This window comes from Schistocerca gregaria, chromosome 4, assembly GCF_023897955.1.
Source record: "Schistocerca gregaria isolate iqSchGreg1 chromosome 4, iqSchGreg1.2, whole genome shotgun sequence".
NCBI lineage: Eukaryota > Metazoa > Arthropoda > Insecta > Orthoptera > Acrididae > Schistocerca > Schistocerca gregaria.
Genome location: NC_064923.1, coordinates 675,877,407 through 675,896,641, shown reverse-complemented (window position 1 = coordinate 675,896,641; position 19,235 = coordinate 675,877,407). Strand labels below are relative to the sequence as shown.

At 41.3% G+C, this 19,235-nt stretch overlaps 1 protein-coding gene across 1 annotated transcript in view; it reads right to left on the bottom strand.

Annotated features, from left to right (window-relative positions):
- LOC126266622 (centrosomal protein of 78 kDa-like) overlaps positions 1–16,783 on the bottom strand; it is a 234,705-nt gene extending 217,922 nt beyond the window's left edge. Inside the window, exons 1-2 of the mRNA XM_049970973.1 lie at positions 16,353–16,783; positions 14,062–14,308 (exon numbers count right to left, since the gene is read on the bottom strand). Coding sequence (XP_049826930.1) covers positions 14,062–14,305 — 244 coding nt within the window. The 5' untranslated portion in view covers positions 14,306–14,308; positions 16,353–16,783. The remainder of the gene's footprint in view (positions 1–14,061; positions 14,309–16,352) is intronic.
- Positions 16,784–19,235: the final 2,452 nt, after the last annotated feature.

Genomic DNA, 19,235 nt, shown 5'->3' with positions numbered 1-19,235 from the left:
TGCTGAATCAGTGTTGTTGCCAGTGGTCAACAGAAGGTGTACATGTCCGTGAGCCTGAGTCCAGACAGCAGCAATGCACAAATGTGTGCTATGACCATCGCACCTTGTGAAGTGCCGTATTGAATCGTACCACAATTTCACAAAAAAATTAGTGTGAGTGCTGCTCCAGGGTATCAGTGAGGACCATTCGCAACCATCTTCATGAAGCAGAGCTATGACCCTGGATACCATTAGAGCCTCTTCCATTCATCACCCAGCATCGTTCAGCCCGTCTCCAGTGGTGTGCATGATAGGCACTACTGGAAGGATGAATGGAGACGTGTGGTCTAAAATGATGAGAGTCACTTCTGCCTTGGTGCTAATGGTAGTCATATGCATATGCGGTGTCATGCAGGTGAGCATTAACATCTGGAGTGTTTATGACAGAGGCACACAGGGCCAACACCTGGCATCATGGTGTTGGGAGCCATTTCTTACAATTGCTCTCCTTCTCTGGTGATTGTACAGGAAACGTACACATGAAACATCACTCAACCTGGCATGCTACCATTTGTGCATCAACAAGGCAATGTGCTTTTCTAACAAGACAGTGCATTACCATACACATCCAGTGCCATCCAATGTGCTCCCCAAGGTGTATGCCAACTACTCAGGCCATCATGATCCCCAGATCTGTCCACCATTAAGCATGTTTGGAACTGATCTTGCATGGTCTGCAAGACCAACAGCAGATTGGCTCAACTGAGGCACCAGGTGGAAACTGCATGGCAGGCCATTCCACAAGACTACAGTCATCGCCTCTAAGATTGTCTCCATTGGACAATTGTGGCCTGCATTGCTGCAAAAGGAGATTATACTGGGTACTAGCACTGATATTTCACAAACTCTTGTCAACTATTCAGATACATTTGGTTCTGTCAGTGTGACTGTTTTCTGCATACACCCTCATGAGTGTGACAATAAAATTTCCCTCTGAATTCTTGGTGTTCTTTTTCCAATTTACAATAGTGTACGTAACAGATGACAGCCTAGTTTACTTAAGTCACACAAGACAAAACAATTTTTATTTTTTCTCAAATTCAAGTGTAATTTTACCCTGGCACTCTTCAGCGTTCTTCTTTTCTATTTCTTCTCTCTATATTTGTTATTTAGATACGTCTTTAGCTATCCTCTTTGTGTTTTTTTTCTGCCATGTCTTCATCAGAAGAAAAGCAGCACACACTCCCAAGCAAAGAAGAGGATCCACAAAAGATTGCTTGCGCTATGAAGCACCATGCAGACACAAGAATGCCCATGTGTACACATGCTCTTTCCACAAATTTTTGTGCAGGCTCTTTTATTCCTGTTTGTCTGCAATTGTGCACAACAAAAGCAGGATTGTGTGGACATACCTTTATGGCAATGGTCCTTTCTCCTCAGGATATGAGGCACTGGTGGAAATTAAGCTATGACGACGGATCGTGAGTTGTGCTCCAGTAGCTCTGTCGGTAGTGCACTTGTCCGCAAAAGGCAAATGTCCCAAGTTTGAGTCTTGGTACAGCACACAGTTTTAACCTGCCAGAAGTTTTATACCAGTGCACACTCTCTGCAAAGTGAAAATTTCATTTTGGTCTCCTCTTATCTGCTGTTAAGGATGAAATGGATTATCTATCCACCCAGTAGCTAGTACGCCTACTGCTCAGAGGTTCAGCACCTATAACTGTTCACAATATATACTTACCTGAGAACAAACTAGCCATGTTATGTGCATTGAGAGCTACAATGGCATCAGGGATTGCAGATGATCCTACAGATGCACAGCCTTTGCCCAAGGTGCCCCAACATTGGAACAGCCCAAGGTAGCAGCCTGAAGCCTGAGCATCATTGCAAACAATGCTTTAGCTGTTTGCAGATAGCAGCCCATTCTGTCTGCGTTCATACTCAACAAGCACAGTCTCTCTCTGACTTTCACTTTGTACAATTATATAACAGTATGGAACAAAGTAATAGCTCAAGCAATCAGAGATTACAATGACTGCTATGAGATGACATGACTGTTGTGATACACAGTTCACTTGAAGAGGAATTGACATCTCTAACAGGGTCCCTCTCAAAAGCTGGACAGTCAGATATAGGTACAAGAAAGGTAGCTGTGAAGAAACCTTGGGTTGCAGAAGAAATACTTCAAATGATTTATTAATAATGGAAGTGCAAAAATGTTCAGGAAAAGCCAGGAATATAGGATTGTAAAGTCACTTAGGAATTAAATAAATAAGAAGAGCAGGAAAGCCATGGCAAATATGGCTGCAGGAAAAATGCAAGGAAACAGAAAAAGAAATGATTGTTGGAGGACTGATTCAGTACAATGCTGAAAATAACCTTCAGTGAAATGAAGAATACATTGCATCAACATTTTGAGTTCAAGAGGAATTCCACACTTAACTGCAGAGGAGAAAGTGGATAAGTGAAAAGACTATCCTGAAGGAATGAGAGTCAATATGGAAGACACAGGAGATCCAGAGTTGATAAACTCTGGAAATCAAATAAGGTGAAAGTCATTGACAACATTCCTTTGGAAATTCTAAAATCATTGGAGTAAATGGCAGCCAAATGATCATTCAAGTTGGTGTGTAGAATCTGTAAGACTGGAGACATACCATCAGACTTCTGGAAAAATATAATCCACACACCCCAAAGATAGCAAAAGCAGACAAATGCAAGAACTATCGCATAATCAGCTTAGCAGTTCATGCATCCAAGTTCCTGACATGAGTAATATGCAGAAGATGGAAAAGGAAACTGAGGATCTGTTAAGAGGTTGACCAGGTTCAGCTTTCGAAAAGGTAAAGGTGCAAAGAGAAGCCCTGTGGAGAAAAAAATCACTTCAAAATAATGGTAAAAAATATATGTGTCTGCTATGAAAAGTTACTTGGACGAAAACTGTTAGTTGAAAAAGCTCATGTTATTGCAGCTCATGGTGTTTTTTTACATAAAATTGTAGGAAAGGATACATGTCCAATTATAGGGTTAGACGAAACCTGGGTCAACATTGGAGAATCAGTTAATATATGTTGGTCAGACAATAATCTGAATAGCAGCGGTCGTCAGCCAACAGGAAGAGCATCCCAATTAAGTGTGGCTCATGCAGGTTCTTCAAAATGTTTTCTGCATGAAGGACTTGTAGTTTTTCGACCAAGAAAAACCTGTGCCTATCATGAGAATATGGATCACCCACAGTTTCTGGAATGGTTTAAAGATTTGTTGCTCCAGTTTAGTGTTCCGACGGTGTCTGTAACAGATAATGCATCTTACCGTTCTGTGATTTTAGACGAAACTCCAACAATCAGTAACCACAAAGAAACTATGTAGTGGTTGCATACAAGCGACACTGCTGTGAACATGAGCACACCAAAGCTCCTGTTATATTCATTTGTAAAACAAAATAAGCTGTGATGCCAAGGGAACAAGATCGTACAGAAATTAGGCTACCACCTTATCACTGCCATTTTAATCCATATGAATTGGTTTGGAGTGATATCAAGGCCTATATTTGAAATACCAACAAGAATTTTACAATGACAGAAGTGGAAAGGCTGCTACATGAAGGTCTTGCTACTGTAGACGCCACCTCATTGAGGAAGAAAGTAGACCATTTGGTACATTCATAAGAGAAGCACAGACTATAGACAGAATTATAAATGAGAACAAACAATTAATAATTTCTCTTCATTTTTTTATGGTTTTAGGGCACAAAACTGCTACAGTCATTAGCACCTACTCTGTGGCTTGAGGGGAGAAATAAATAAATAAATAAATTGAAAATCAGCAGCAATGGGAGCGAAAATCAAAAAGTGGGGAAACTAAAAAACAGAAGGAAAGATTAGAAAACCAATATAGAAGGGGGTGTTTGTTTTCCCCCAAAAAGATCTTCAAATGACGGATGTCATCTCACTGACACTGACAAACTCGAGGACGCGATCGGCTGAGTGTGTGTCATCTGCTAAAATGGAAGATATTTCCGGTGGCAGCTGTAAACAGGTGCATAGCAGAAAATAGGGGCACTGACGTAAAAGGTGTCTCACTGTCCACAGTTGAGAGCAGTGGGGACAATGAGGGGGAGGATCACCACTTAAAAGATGTCAATGGCTAAAAAGAAAGTGGCCCATCCAGAACCTAGTTAAAATTACCTCCTCCTGACTACGAGTTTGGGAGAAAGAGGTCCAAGCACAGGGAAGAACTTTCATGTCCCACAATTTATTATTGGGAAGTGTAGACCAATGTGTGTGCCATAAAAGAGCAACACGACGATGTAAAACACTCTGTAGATCGGCGAAGGGAACCATGCGAACAGCAGGCTGAGGAACAGACAGCATCCTTGGCCGCTATATCGGCCACCTCGTTTCCACACATAACAATGTGTCCTGGGATCCAGAGGAATGCCACAGAGACGCCCTCCAAGTGGAGGCAGTCCTGAATCCAGTGGACCACAGGGTAGACAGGGTAAAGAGCTATGAGACTGAGGAGAGAGCTGAGCGAATCTGAGCATATAATATACTGTATACGCTGATGGCGACGAATGTATTGGACAGCCTAGAGAACAGCTGATGACAATTTTGGTGCTGATTCTGGTGATAGTGAAAGAGAACTGGTTGGAATTGCGCCACTGACATTATAAGTTGGTGAGTGAAAATGCATACAGAATTAATTCTTTCTCTCTGCAACCAAGTAGGCTATGCATCTTTTGCTTTATTTTGTTCTAAGAATGTGGACAGCATGTTCTTTGCTATGTTTAGGTTTACATTATTATAAGACATTTTATATGCATATATATACAGTAACAATTTGGAATGTCCTCTCATAGACATTGTCATTAACTTCATGTGTCATTTATTTCCTGGCTTCCTGTACTATCAAAATGCTTTTTCTCCAATGTTGTTCTGTCCACTGTTAGAAAGAAAACCTTGTTGTACTTATGTACACATTATCATGCAACAGTTTAAATATATGTTCACTGTAGGTTACATTTACAAAACACTTCGGAGCTGTGGGTGTGTGCAGTGGCAGCTATTGCAACCTCGTAATCGTATTATAGCCAAGTACACATGAGGTATCAAGTGACATGTTTCACCAGCCTGAGTGTAGTTTTCATGATATGTCAGAGAGCGGATCCACATTGTGGCAGCTGCATGAGCGGCAAAAGACATGCAGATGGTAAGGCTGTTGAGGTCATCGATCAAGGTGATGATAATATTTTCTTCTGCATTAGGAGAAATGTTGAAGGTGTGCAGGAGTGTGACATGATGCATGGAGTCATCAAGCATACAAGCAGGTGCTTGAAGCACAAAGAGAGTACTGTCACATAACTGCAAGAAGATGTCATCGACCAACAGAGAACAGATGTCAACATAGAAGTGTGGAATGTAGGGGAGAGTGGGAAATGTGGAAAGCTAAAGGAAAGTGCTTGTGGAGACCATGTTCGGGGAAAAACTGTCAAATGCCGTACCCAAAGCACTCAGAACACATGAATCACATGGATCAAATGTGAGAGGTAGACAGCAAGGAGGGAGCAGGAGCAAACTCATCAGTCAGGTATTGGTAGTGGGAAGATCATCATGAAGCATCCAGACTGGCTTGAATATGTTGATGGAAATGGTTTGCAGCTTATCATGAACGAGGATGTCAAAGTTTCAGGTGGAGCAACAGAGCACTTTGTGAGGGCTCAAATAAGGCAGTTGGAGAGCTTACTGCATGGTGTCATCAAGGAGTATTACATAGTCACAGTGCTCTAAAGTTTTATGAATAAAGACACATGAGGCAGTGTGGGCACACAGAGACGGGGTTCAGATGTGAGCAATGAGAGTGTGGTCATGCTCGACCAAAGTTGAGAGCTCAGAACAGAGTGGAGGCTCTGAGTCTTCAGCAAATTCAGCAGGCAAGCTGAAGGGTTCGCTATAAAGTATGTGAGCCAGGGATGTCCATAAGTCCACCCTAAAGGCCATTCCAAGCAGGATCCAGAAGATAGCATAGGACCAGGAAATAGAATGACATGAGCGCTGCCTGAAGGATTGGGTGCCAGAACTCAACCAGTCCATTAGTCTGCAAGGCCCAGGCTCCCAGCTATTAGTGAAGTGAGTGCTTTTGCTGACATATTTTGCAACAATGACTGCTCTCATAATGAAAGAGAGAGCATGTGATGCTACTGAAAACTCATGTGCAAGCATTTTCTTTGACAGTAGTGTGAATTTATTGGCACTGCACAAGTTGCACAGCCTGATAAGTTGCACAGCCTGATAAGTAGTAACAGAAGAGGGGAAACAGAAGTAAGGAATCCAAAAGGTGACAAATGCCTGAGCAACAGTATCACCAATAATGACCAGGCTTGAAACAGCTTTGCCCCACCTGGTGCCACAGTCAATAATGGTCAGAATGTATCAGCAACCCACTGGGGAGGGAGAGGACCAATGAGGTTGAGATAATGTGTCAAAACTGCCCTTTACGTATATCGAATTGACCCAGAGAAGGGTGGGCATGGCGTCCGACTTAACTGCGTTGGAATAGAAGGCATGCGCATGTTCAGATGAGACACTTTGACTTAATGCCCATCTAAATTAAACATTCGGTAACAATGCATGCAATAGACTTAATACCTGGTTGCGCAATGTCGTGGATCACCGAGAAGACTTTCTGGTGTAGGGGGATGGGGATGAGGGGGTGGAGACTACCTGTGAAAGTGTCAGATAGCACGATGTTTCAAGAGCCAGATGGACATCATAGCTCAATAACCAATGAGATATCATCATCTCATAGTAAATGATCTATACTGGGATCATCCTATTGGAGCCATGCAAGTTAGTCCAAGTCCAACAGTGAAGATATAGTGTTGAAGACATAGTGTGTACACGAGACATGTAGTCAGTGACAACATTCATGGTTCCTTTTGTATAGCAGAAATCAGTGGTTTACTGGCAAATGAGGTATATGTGACGAAAGCAGTGGCGCAGCAAGCCAATCAATAGCAGAATTATGGATGGTAACAGCGAGTGGTTTGTGATCTGTATGTATAGTTACATACCAGCCTTCTATGTTCTTGCAGAAGGGGTGGACCGCCTCGTATATCGACAAAAGTTCCCTATCAAGGGCTCACCACTTACATTGTGAGGTGGAAAGTTTCTTGGGAAAGAAATGAAGAGAGTGTGTCGAGTCATTCATGTGCTGTTGCAGGATGGCACTAATCGAAGACTCGCTCACATCTGTATTGATAGAAATGTGCAAGTCACTAATGGAGTGTATGAGTGTGGCATTATTGGCCAGTGCTCTTTTAAGTGCGCTGCGTCTCATCAGACCATAGCTCTTTACCGGCGCTGGAAGTGTATTTGCCTGCCAAAGCACATGTTAGAGGGGCTTGAGGGACACAGTGTGAGGGATGTGCCATTAGAAAAAACTGACCATTCCTAGCAAATGATGGAGGTCATGAAATATTTTGGGTAACTGCAAATCTAGAGGAATGTGATGTGATTGGACTCAGGGTGAATATCATTAGTGGAGATAGTATGGCCCAGGAAAGTGACACTGGTAGCACATAACTGACATTTATCATGGTTTATCTTAAAGCTATTGTTGATGAAAGTTTTGAGAACTCGAGATAAATCGAAATCATGTTCTTCAGCAGAAGGGGTATATGAGAATATCTTCAGGGCAAGCATAGTAGAAAGGGAAAGGGAACAAGACTGAGTCAATAAATTGTTGCTACATCTACGTGCCATTTTTAAGACCTTAAGGCATGTAGCCGTATTCAAATAATCCAAACGAAGTAATAATAGTGGTTTTAGATATATTGTGGATAGGGGGTTGTTGATAAGCCTTTCAGCAGTCAATAACACTGAAAATCTGCGCACTTTGCAGATGTTGGGCAAAATCCTAGATGTGTGGAATCGGATAATTGTCAAGGATCATCCAAGCATTGAGTTTGCGGTAGGCCCCACACAAGCAGAAAGAATCATCTTTTTTAGGCATAAGATGTATAAGAGATGACTTATTACTGTTCGAAGGACACACAATCCCAGAATCAAACAGGTCCTGTGTTGCAGCCTTAGTGTGTGCAGTTTGGTGGCGCAGAGGGGGCGAGCCTTATACTGAACAGGGAGAGGAAAGGGGCCTCAGTACTAACTAGCCTATGGCAGGTACCATTAGTAATATTACCTATAATGGAATGTGTACAAACGTAACAACACTCATCGACAAAAGTAAGATACACAAAATGCTGTGAGTTTGATTGTCACTGACTTGTTGAGACTGTGGTTAAGGTGGAGGCACAGGCAGGCCAGGAGCCTCAGTGACGTGTGTGGCTGTAATGTGGTGAGGTCGGTGACCATGTGGATAGCATGCGCAAAGGTGGCTGATGCATTGGAAATCAGATGATGCAGGTTGTTGTTGTTGTTGTTTTGTTATTGTTGTTGTTGTTGTTGTTGTTGTTGTTGGCATGGAGGTCAGAAAACTGTGGGTGGTAAGTCGAAAGCTGGGTCAGCAAATTGACAAGGTCCGCTGTCAAACATGAGTACTTCGAGGTAGCACAGACAAGTGCAAAGTTCTGAGAGGGGGTGGAAAGAGCAAGATGACAAAGGTACCTGGAATGCAAGAGGTGCATGGAGAAGCAGAGTAGCTGAATGGAGGTCCGGCAAGCGGCTGAAATGTATGAGGAAGTTGATTCTGAGAATGGGGCAGTCGCCATTAGAGATCTGGAAGGTCCAACAGAATACCAGATCCAGGAAAAAACGAATATCTGATGAGCCACAGGCAAGTATGTTGGAGTTGGTGGCTGAATGGAGGAACAGTAATGCAGGAAGAAGACTCGAAGGAGTGCGTGATGGTGTAATGATGCTGGTATCAGCCCTGGTGTCGATGACAAAGTGGAGAGTGCAGGCAGGGTCATTCACTGTATTGGATGACTAAGCAGACGGGCAACAGGCCGTGAGACGTGGCCACTAAATGGACTCGCTACCAGAGTTTTGGTATACACATGGTGGATGACAAGACCATGCAGTATCACTGAAAGTCGCATGGTACCAACATAATGGGTATGCGGGATGTGGCTCTGCTGTGTATCACCCGAGCTGTTTGATGCACTGTGTACTCATTCAGCCTAAGGAGAAGAGTGGGAAGCAGGCACTGGAGGTGCATATGGTGCCAGAGGTTGACCGCCAGCTGGCACTGGACATAGCTGCTGAGAGTGTGTGCCGCACGCATGGCCACTGCAGGGTAAGGAAGCATCAGGACTACGACCTCTGAATCCATGGATGAGCTGCTGGAGGGAACAAGCTTTTGATGCTGGCTAATACTGTCTGCAAGATTGAGTTTCTCTCCTGAAACAGCAGACTTGTGAGACAGGAGACATAGTTGAAGATTGGACAGCAATTTAAAAAGCCAAGGACTCAAAGCACAATGTCTAGCAGCTTCTCAGATGTGGCTTGGGAGCACAGGTGGTGCCACAATTTAGACATGGTCTGCTCCTGCAGACGTTAAGTCATTAATGGTGTAATGAATAGCTTTGGCAAGAGGGCAGATAGATGTTCAATAATGCAGGACCATGGTGTAGCATATTGAGATGGTGGATCTAGCAGCAGGTCACTGATGAGATCTGGTTCTACATATAAGCAGCTAACCAGGCACATGAATCACTCATCGTCACTCAGAATTTGTGAATATCCAACAAGTTATTGACCAAGAAGAACCATGTTTTGGAGTTCTCCATCTGCAGACAAGGTAGTTTCAGGAGACATCCAACAATCACCTGCTGCAGCAGCGCAGGAAGAGGTGAGCAGCAGTTTTTCGACCGCGATGGTGGCATGGACCCAGAAAGTGGCACCTCATCTGAAGTCTGGGTGGGGGTTGTGGTAGTGATGCTCTGTCCGCACATGGTACAAGACACGGTTGTCACAGATGAGCATGTAGTTGATGCATCCATTGTCAGTACATATATCGGCTGCGGCAGCACTGGGAAAGCTGAAGACATCTCTTGCCTCATTTGGCATGGGATGATATTGTGGAATTGGGCACACTGTGGAAGCAGACACATTATCCTGCATGTGGTTCCTGCCAAGGTTCCTGTGACCCAGAGAGATTAGAGTTCACATTCACAGATGAATGCAAGCTGCTAGGCACACATGAGTGTAGGATCATAGGAAAGCTGAAGGCATCTCTTGCTTTATTTGGTGTGGGATGAAATCAGGTTTTGTGGCACACTGTGGAAGTGGACACATTGTCCTGCTTGTGGTTACCGCCAAGGTGTCTATGACCCAGAGAGGTTAGAGTTTACATTCACAGATGGACGAGCTGGTAGGCATACACAAGTGCAGGATCAGTACAGGATGAATAGAAGGAGTATCACTATCATAAAAAACACTCTTTGTGTGTCATGGTAGGCTTCGGGTCACAAAACTGTTGCCAGTCCATTGTGTAAGTTTAGACACAAAACCGTAAATGCATACCACAAAAACATGATTGAATGGAAGACATCTGGGGTCAACAGTGCGGCAATTCCTATTCCCACAGGGAATCACTGGGCAGAAGAGATCACCAACACACAACTGAACATCATCTAGTGAACACATGCAATGGATGTTCATACCAGACTAAGTCAAAGATTGCAGATCAGGATTAAAAGTAACCCTTCTCAAAGTTGATGAAAGCGTGTTCAATGCTGGTGGTTGGCACAAGTTTTTAATTCGTAAACTGACATATTCTGAAGAATAACCTGTACGATGTCCTGAAACTGTAAAAACTACTTTTCTTTGATATCATGTGGGTTTACCCATACTAGAGAATATATTCAGACAGGTATACACACTGAAAAATAATTTAAATCAATATGCACCAAATACACTTAGTCTATATCTTAGCTTCTGTATTTTCAGCACTACCCTTTGTTTTACTTTCCCTTTGTTCAGTAAATTTGCTTCCACATGAAAAAGGAATGGTTTTACGCCATTTCTAATTTTACATTTACATCTGTCTTATGGATTTGCTTACAAGTACTGCTTCACCTTATACTGACATCCACATATGATATGTCCCTTCAGTTTTCCTTTATGCTCTTTATGCTAAGAGACACTGTTATAAAATAAGCTTCCTGCATCTGTAGAGTGCCTATCTGTCATTTTCAATCTTTTGCTCCATATTTGGTAATTTTCTCCAATTCTTGTGTTGTCGTCATGAACATCTCTGTTAAAAGATGTTTTGCAACTTAGCAGCAAAAGAAGTATTGTCTCACATATATACACTCTTGGCACAATTAATATTTTATATTCTTTGAATTTGTTTGCGCAGGATTCGCATTAGTTTTGCTATGCATCTAATGCTTCCTTTTGAAGGTTTAAAATTCTCTGAATGTGTAATCTGCTGCTCCTCCGCATATTGGTACACAGCACAAAATGTGTGGGAAGATAAGTCCATAGTACATTTCAGCAAGGTTTCTATCTTCGCCATATAGTAATTTTTATTTATTTATTTTTTTATTAAGAACATATTTGTACTTGCGTTTGAACTGATCTTATCACTGTGGTTTTACCATGTAAGAAATTTGTCCATCTTTATTTCCATAAACCTACTACAGATCACTTCTTGTAAGTCTACATACCCAATGCTCAGAATAAAGTCATCTGGACTATTTGTTTCAAATTTTGCACACACTGTTTTCTTCCTGCTGATATAAATTATTTTCTCTAAAATACGCCATATGCATGTAATCAGTATCTCTCCTTTCCTCATATTTTACTGAGTCACTACAAATTAGCAAAGTTGTATCATCAGTTTACATAATCGTATTTCCATTTACTACAGTCTGTATATCACTTATAAAAAAGATACGGAACAGAGGTTCTAGTGCTGAACCCTGAGCTACTCCACATTTTATCTGCAGAAAATCATAGTAGACCTTTTTTCATCACACTAGTGTCTGATTTCAAGAAATGTTTTTGTGATATGTGCAGCTTTCCCTCTTTAGCCATAGCAGTCCAGTTTTTCTACAAGAATTGTAAGACACACATAATAAACAGCCTTCAAAAGGTTTACGTACACGCTAGATACTTCCATTTGATGGCCCAGGGCCTCAATGATATTGTAGTCTTAATGGATCTTCCTTTTCTAAATCTTTGTGTTCCATTTATGATGTTTTGTTTCTATATGAAGCTTATAATTCTATCTTTAATTACAGCTTCTACTATATTAGACAGAACAGTTGTGATTCTTACAGGTAATTAGTTTCCTTGAGCCCCTCCCCCCTCCCACCCCTTGAAATAGTGGCATTACCTCATTCCTTTTTAAACATTTTGGGAGTACTCCTTCCTTTGTTACTAAATTTATCAGGAATGTCAGAGGCTCTGCAAGATATCTAGCAAGGTGTTTTACCATTTTTGCTGGTATGCCATCCAGTCCCTCTATATTTTATTTTTTAGTGTGCCAATTATTTTTGAAACTTTCTGTATAACTAGTGTAAGATGGCTACTGTTATGATTAGATTAAATGATAATGACAATCAGTGATACAAATTGCCTCTAAGTACAAGCATTCAGATGCAGAACATGCTGTGTAAGTTGCAACCAAGTGAGGGAAAATGTATCAGTCACATCCATGTATCTCCTGAACGTTTGCACTAATCAGAAATTGATACAATCCTCATACTAGTGTGAGACTTCTAGTTAGAAGTGTGCCTCACTTGGTAGTTACATAACTGAGACTGTAGCAAGTAATGCCAACACTCTAGATAATTATGACGTGATCAACAGAAGGACGAACTATCATTCACAAAACATTTCATTCCAGAGGTTATCATATAAGTCAATCAGTGAAGAATTACATCTTTATTGTGTCTGTCGAAATTTTAGAAAGAACTAGTGACGTAACGAAAAAAAGGAAGAAAACAGAAAAAAAGAAATGAAGTGAAAGGGCAGGATTCAGATAAATCCAAGGGCTGGGTCGACTGAAGCGTCCGATCCCACCCGTCGGCTTTGACCCATGACGTAAGGCTGTTGTGGTGTGTGACGTCATGACGGCGCGGAATTTAGTTTGTGAGAGTGGCGTGTTTGTAAGTATCGTTTTGATGCGATCGGTGGTGCTCTCTGGTAGTGTGTTAGGTGATGCTTTTGGTTTAGTTTGCGAGTGTGGCGTCATGTGTGAATTTTGGTACATTGCTTTTTTATGTCTTTGGTAGGTATGGATATAAATGAAAGGGTCAACAGTTTTCGGTTGTCGGCTATGATGGGGGACAGTGTGTTGTCTCTACTAAAATTTCTTCAACTATTCGGATTTTTGGATGAAGTCGTGAAGTGTTCAGTATGTCGTGAAGAAATGAGGCTTATTTAAAGTTCCGGCGTCTCGGACCAGGGATGGCTGTATGTGGAGATATCGTAAGGATAACCGGTCAATAGAAGTGCTTGACCCCAATGTGTGGCTGTGAATGTTGGTATTGGTATCGGGAGATGGTTTTGAGCTATATAGGCCTAGGTCAAGGGAAGTGTTAGGTCCTAATTTATGGGATCGGGAGTTGCTGTTGAGCTATATAGGTCAAGGGAAGTGTCCGATTCCAGATGATAATGTGTTTAGTGGTATTTGGGGAGTTTTGTGATGTCGGTTTTATTCGTCGTTTTGCGTGGTTTTGTATAGGGGTGGGTGTCTAAATATGTTTATATTTAGTTTGTCTCCACCCAAAACCCCCTATTTCCCGCACTTGTCCCGTTGTCATTAGGCTTTTTGTGGAACGTTTGTGTGTTTGTTTTTCGATTTATTTTCGTCCTCATAATGTGTACGTAACGACTATATATGTGCCATATTGGAATCGTGGTTTATGGTCGTTTCCGCCATTTTTGTAGCGTCATGGGTCAAAGCAGACGGGCGGTATCGGACGCTTCCGTATTTCCCGAGGGCTGCATAAGTTAACACAACTCATATATTTTATCCCATTATGAAATAACTGCAGCAATTGAAAATGTGGTATGAGTTAACCACAATTGTGAACACTAAATTCCTGAAAGATAAAACTTTTTAAGTCATGTAAAATTAAAGTGAATATTTAGTCCAACAGATACATACCTCCCTTTTTCTCATAACGACTTCTTATAGCAACAAAATGCAATGACCGGTCAGTGGAAATTGCCTCTATAATAGGAATCCATTCATCACACTTTATTCGATCAGTATAAAAATCGATGCTCTTTCTCCATGCATGTTCCTTAACATTACGAAGTGGCATCATCTTTCTCTTTCTACAGAGCTCATCATAAACAGAGAAGAAGTTTGAGGTACAAATTTTTTTATCTGGGGCAGGGCCAACCATTTTCTGCATAGAAAAGAAAAAACAAAAAATGATTGTTGAAGAACTATGATTAATTTATTTTTAAAACATGTAACATTAAGACGGAAGTATGGGTAAGAAATATTGAAACCAGTAAGTTAACATCACTGAAGTAGGTACATACAATACAGTAGGCTATTTATTTCTACACTCATTGTATTTTTTCAGTGGAATACACTGAAGAACTGATTTCATGCTTTTCATTCATGATTTAAGTGGAAAGATAACAGTGTGGCTAGGTACAAAGAAATGTTAAAGTAAAATACTTCCAAAATAAATCCATATAACAGTGGACATACTGGTGCACATAAACAAAATATGATAAAAATGCTCGTTTCAGAAAATGTAACGATTTTTTAAATGGCAACAGGAAGACAAATTTTGAGAAAAAAAGAAACTGTTTACAGATACGTCTGTACGGTATCGTAGGACACAGAGTGAAGGAATGGCGAATGGCTGCTCTCAGATTTTGGCATATACGGCTGGGGGTATCTGTGCACATTTTTACACGATTTAGAACGAATGCGAAATAAACACAATATGCAATTATTGGAGGTTTCCACTTTGTACACACAACTGACCACTACACAGATGAAATATCAAAATCACTACAGTTTAATATACTGGTCTGTTGCAAGGAGCGTCTTTCGACAACTACGGTACTCTCTACGTTGCAGATCCATAATTGAAAATGTAAACGAACCGTAGTTTTATTTTTACATATTCCACATCCTTAAGAGTCATCTCATTAATGATCCAAAAATATATTTATCATTCACATTAAAATTTCCGTCCGACCATCGACTACTGTTCGAGAGGAAATATTATGCCCTGTCCTAAGAGACACCGTATTTTGTTGTAACTAATGGTCGTCATAAGGAGCGAGACTCAAAACTACTCGCATCTAAATAAGATGAATCAATAAACAGCAACTTCAGATGTACCTTCACATAGGTTTTTGAATCATAGTTAGCCACATTAAAAATTATTATTACTACTTTATTTTTATTTATTTATTTATTTATTGCTTTACTCTTGTTAGACTTCATTGCGACAATTGTACTCTCTTTCTTGTATCATCGGTACGGCACCGCCCCTTTCTTTGCAGTGACCGGTCAACAACTGCAATTCCTTTAAAAATTCACAACGGCGAGGACACAAGTCTCAGAATATGTGTTTAGACCTAGTTTTCAGTTTTTAGAAGCCATAGACCAGTTGATTCTCACAGTGCTCAATTAACTATATTTTCATCACGGTATAAATTCGTGGCAGTGAAAATGCAGAGATCAGGAAAAACTTTTGGTAACTGATATCAACGTTTTACGTAACCTAAAACCCGTATGTCGATAAGAAAATCATAAAATAGCACTAGCTAATCGACTTCGCTTTCTACAGTATCGGTACTTTCGAATTATTTTCGAACATAGTACCTGAATGGCGTCAAACAAAGAGAAGCCGTTGGCCCTTTACAACGCGAGTAAGTTTTGATGAGTGAAATGTTAGCAAATCAGAAAAAAATGAGTTAAGCAGTAATCGAGTGGAGCGTACGTCAAATTCTTGGCCATTTTGCGCCAAGCTTGCTTCGATTTTAGCACGTCAGTGTCTGATGACATTGGTGTGGCACGACTCTCGGTCGTAAGAAACTTCCCCTGTTTTTTGTCCATCATACAGCTAAGAACGAATTTAATTTTTTCTCCTCTCTCTCAGGGGGCGACTCGTTGAATAAGTACCCGCAGAGTGACGACAGATGACACTGTTAGTACCGTAATGGAATAGTTCGCAGAATATTTACATAGAGTTCAATCTTCTCCTTTTTTAGTATGCAGTGGAAAATGCTTAAAGAATTTAAAAACTGACACGTGCAGCTTCTTCTCATAACGTAAAACGGAGATATACCCCGCAGTTCCTCAGCACAGTGCATATGTAAGTTTTAAGATTAACTCATCGAATGTTTGTATGGAATAGAGGAGACTGTGCTAAGAAACTGCATTAGAATATTGTACTTTATACCTATTGTGTGCACACTTACCTGGAAATAACACTCAATTGCACCGTTGTTGGCAGGTTAGTGAATGGATCAATTGACGACTGGCCCTTTCTCGCCACCAGAAATATGGATGGCATGAAACATTTATTGTTTTGTTCGTACAACGAGTTACTAAATAAATGATCCTAATACAGTTACAATATCCCACCCCACAAATTAAAATTCAAATGGGCTTAAACGCGCCATGTACTAATTTCTGTTATTCCCCTGTGGCTGAATTCTACCGGATATGGATAACTACCTAGAGTTTCAAAGAGAAGACAACTAGAAATAGCACTTTGATTTTTATACTGCTGTTTCGTACAAAAACCACAAAGAAGTTCTATTTCCCTACAGGTTGCAATTAATATGAAGATTTACGTCTCATATTTGTTGCAGTTATCTCATTCCTGGAAGCAACGGAACGGAATTTTTGCTCGCTGACACATCCGACTTTCCACGGCATAAGATACCGGTACAGTTGAATCTGTAAAAAATTCACGTTTCACAGTAGATTTTGGTACTGTGAATTAGGTGTTTTAGTCATTCTGTATTTTCTTAAGCGTTGATTCATACAATTTCCCAATTTACTATGTACGAATTAAAAAGACATGCTATGAATAATGCCGTATGTTAATTGTTCTCCAGCGGTTCTAGGCGCTCAGTCCGGAACCGCTCGACTGCTACGGTCGCAGGTTCGAATCCTGCCTCAGGCATGGATGTGTCTGATGTCCTTAGGATAGTTAGGTTTAAGTAGTTCTAAGTTCTAGGGGACTGATGACCACGGATGTTAAGTCCCATAGTGCTCAGAGCAATTTTTCGAATTGTTCTCCTGATAGACACGGTAGCTGATTTTGTTTTTGTGAAACGCAGAATATTGCTTTGGTAAAGCGACAGACTTCTGCAGTCTTCGTTGGCAGCATTAATGCAGCGATCGCAGTAGGAAGTAGCTACACTATATAGGAGATGGGAACTGTAATAAGTGTATAGGCTACGTTTTATTCGAAGCAAAACAAGTGAAATTTTTCGGAACCTTATCAACAACACTGCACTGACTACACAACAGTGGCGGATCATTAGGCTTAAATTTTGGGGAGGCTAGGGGGCATGTACTAGAAAATTCCCTTTCCTTCTCTTTTAATGAACGTATATCTAGCATTACTAACAACCACCACCACAGTTATAGTGACGCAGAATAATATGGCCGATATACATGGTCGTACCCAGCGAGGGGCAGGGGGGGGGGGCAGCAGCCGCTCTTCCCCCCCCCCTCCCCTACCCCCCCCCCCCCCCTCCAGAAGATATTCTAACTCGTTCGCGCAGATCCGGGAGTAATCTTTTCGTCTTCGGCACGTTACTGCCGGCAGGGCAGCTTATAGAAATAATAAATTTAGCGATAAACAATCCGCTCTGCTATAGGCAGGCATGTTGCGTTGCCAAGGAACAGCGTATTCACTTGTAGGCAGTAAGGCAGAGCCGGCCAGAAATTCTGCACGCGTGCAGTGCTCCTGTGCATGTGCAACTTCCGGGTCACAGCGTGCACGCCGCAGCCGTCAGCGTTCATGTAGTACATATTTCTACCCACAGATGTCGCTTTATCCACGTGCTGGGACACTGTACCGGCGCATTCTAGTGCTCTCTCCACAGCTTGCAAGCCAACTACGGGAAGGTATTTCGCGTATTAAACATTTAAAATACTGACACAGTCTACTCATCGAGATGTCTACTTTTATGTTAACAGTTTAACCCAGTAAGACAAGTAATACAGTTAACAACCGTGGGTTTTTATTAAGGTAGCTTGACTGACGGCAAGTAAATACGAGTAATATTTTTGATCTAGTATTTAAGATAGAGAGCACTTAGCGACTTCTAACGAACCTTATTCATGATTTCAAATAACATTAAACTAATGCAAGGTTTCCTATAACAAATTCTCGGTGCCCTCAGTTACACCCACATAATTTCTGTCTCACTGACCTCTGAACAGAATGATAAACGCAGACCTCTCGATGATCACCTGTTATTTCAATACCATTATCGCTACATCTTTCATCAGCTCCGTCTGAAATATGCATAATAACCGACAATTAGATGAATGTTACGTTTTATCGACTTCAGCTGATCGTAGCCCTTCACACATAAAAAAAACAAAAACCCTAAATGTAAGTATACATTGGAACAATCGGTTTCATGACCAACTTTCCTGATAATAATGTAACATGGAGCAGAATGAGGCACTAATGGACAGTTAGTAAACAATAATTTTTAATTATGAAAGGAATAAATCTAAACACGTTTATCATTGGTCATGAGAAATGATAATCGAGTTGATGTGTCTTATCCATTTTCTTAAGGACATTTAATTTTGCTTGCTGTTCTTCACTCTTGAGTACACTACACTCGTCTTTGTGATATGTATTGTAGTGTCTTTCCATTGAAAACTTAGCTGGCCGCGTATTATTCGGCGGCATAGCAAACACTGAGTTTTCACCAAAGGCTGCAAAAAAGAATTGCAGTTCCCAGTCATTTTTAAGCGACTAAGAACATAGATCCCCTGTCCTTTGCTTTTTCATAGTACCTGCCATTTCTCAGTACTTCTCTGTTAAGGTTACGGTTACCAGGGGTAAACGAGACTGGGTACGTTGAGCTCTTGCTTGTACCACATATACGGGGAAGTGGAGCCGCCGCCGTTCATTTAGGACAAATGTCTAATAACGGATGTCGCTGTCGCTCGCTGTAGCACACGTGCGCACATGTGCAGCACTTCCGCACGTCTGCACACTGTGCAGCCTTTGGCCGGCCCTGCAGTAAGGGATCAGACTATGTGAAGTTTCTAACGAACAATCCACCATCCCAAAATGACAACGAATACTGGCGACGGTCGCT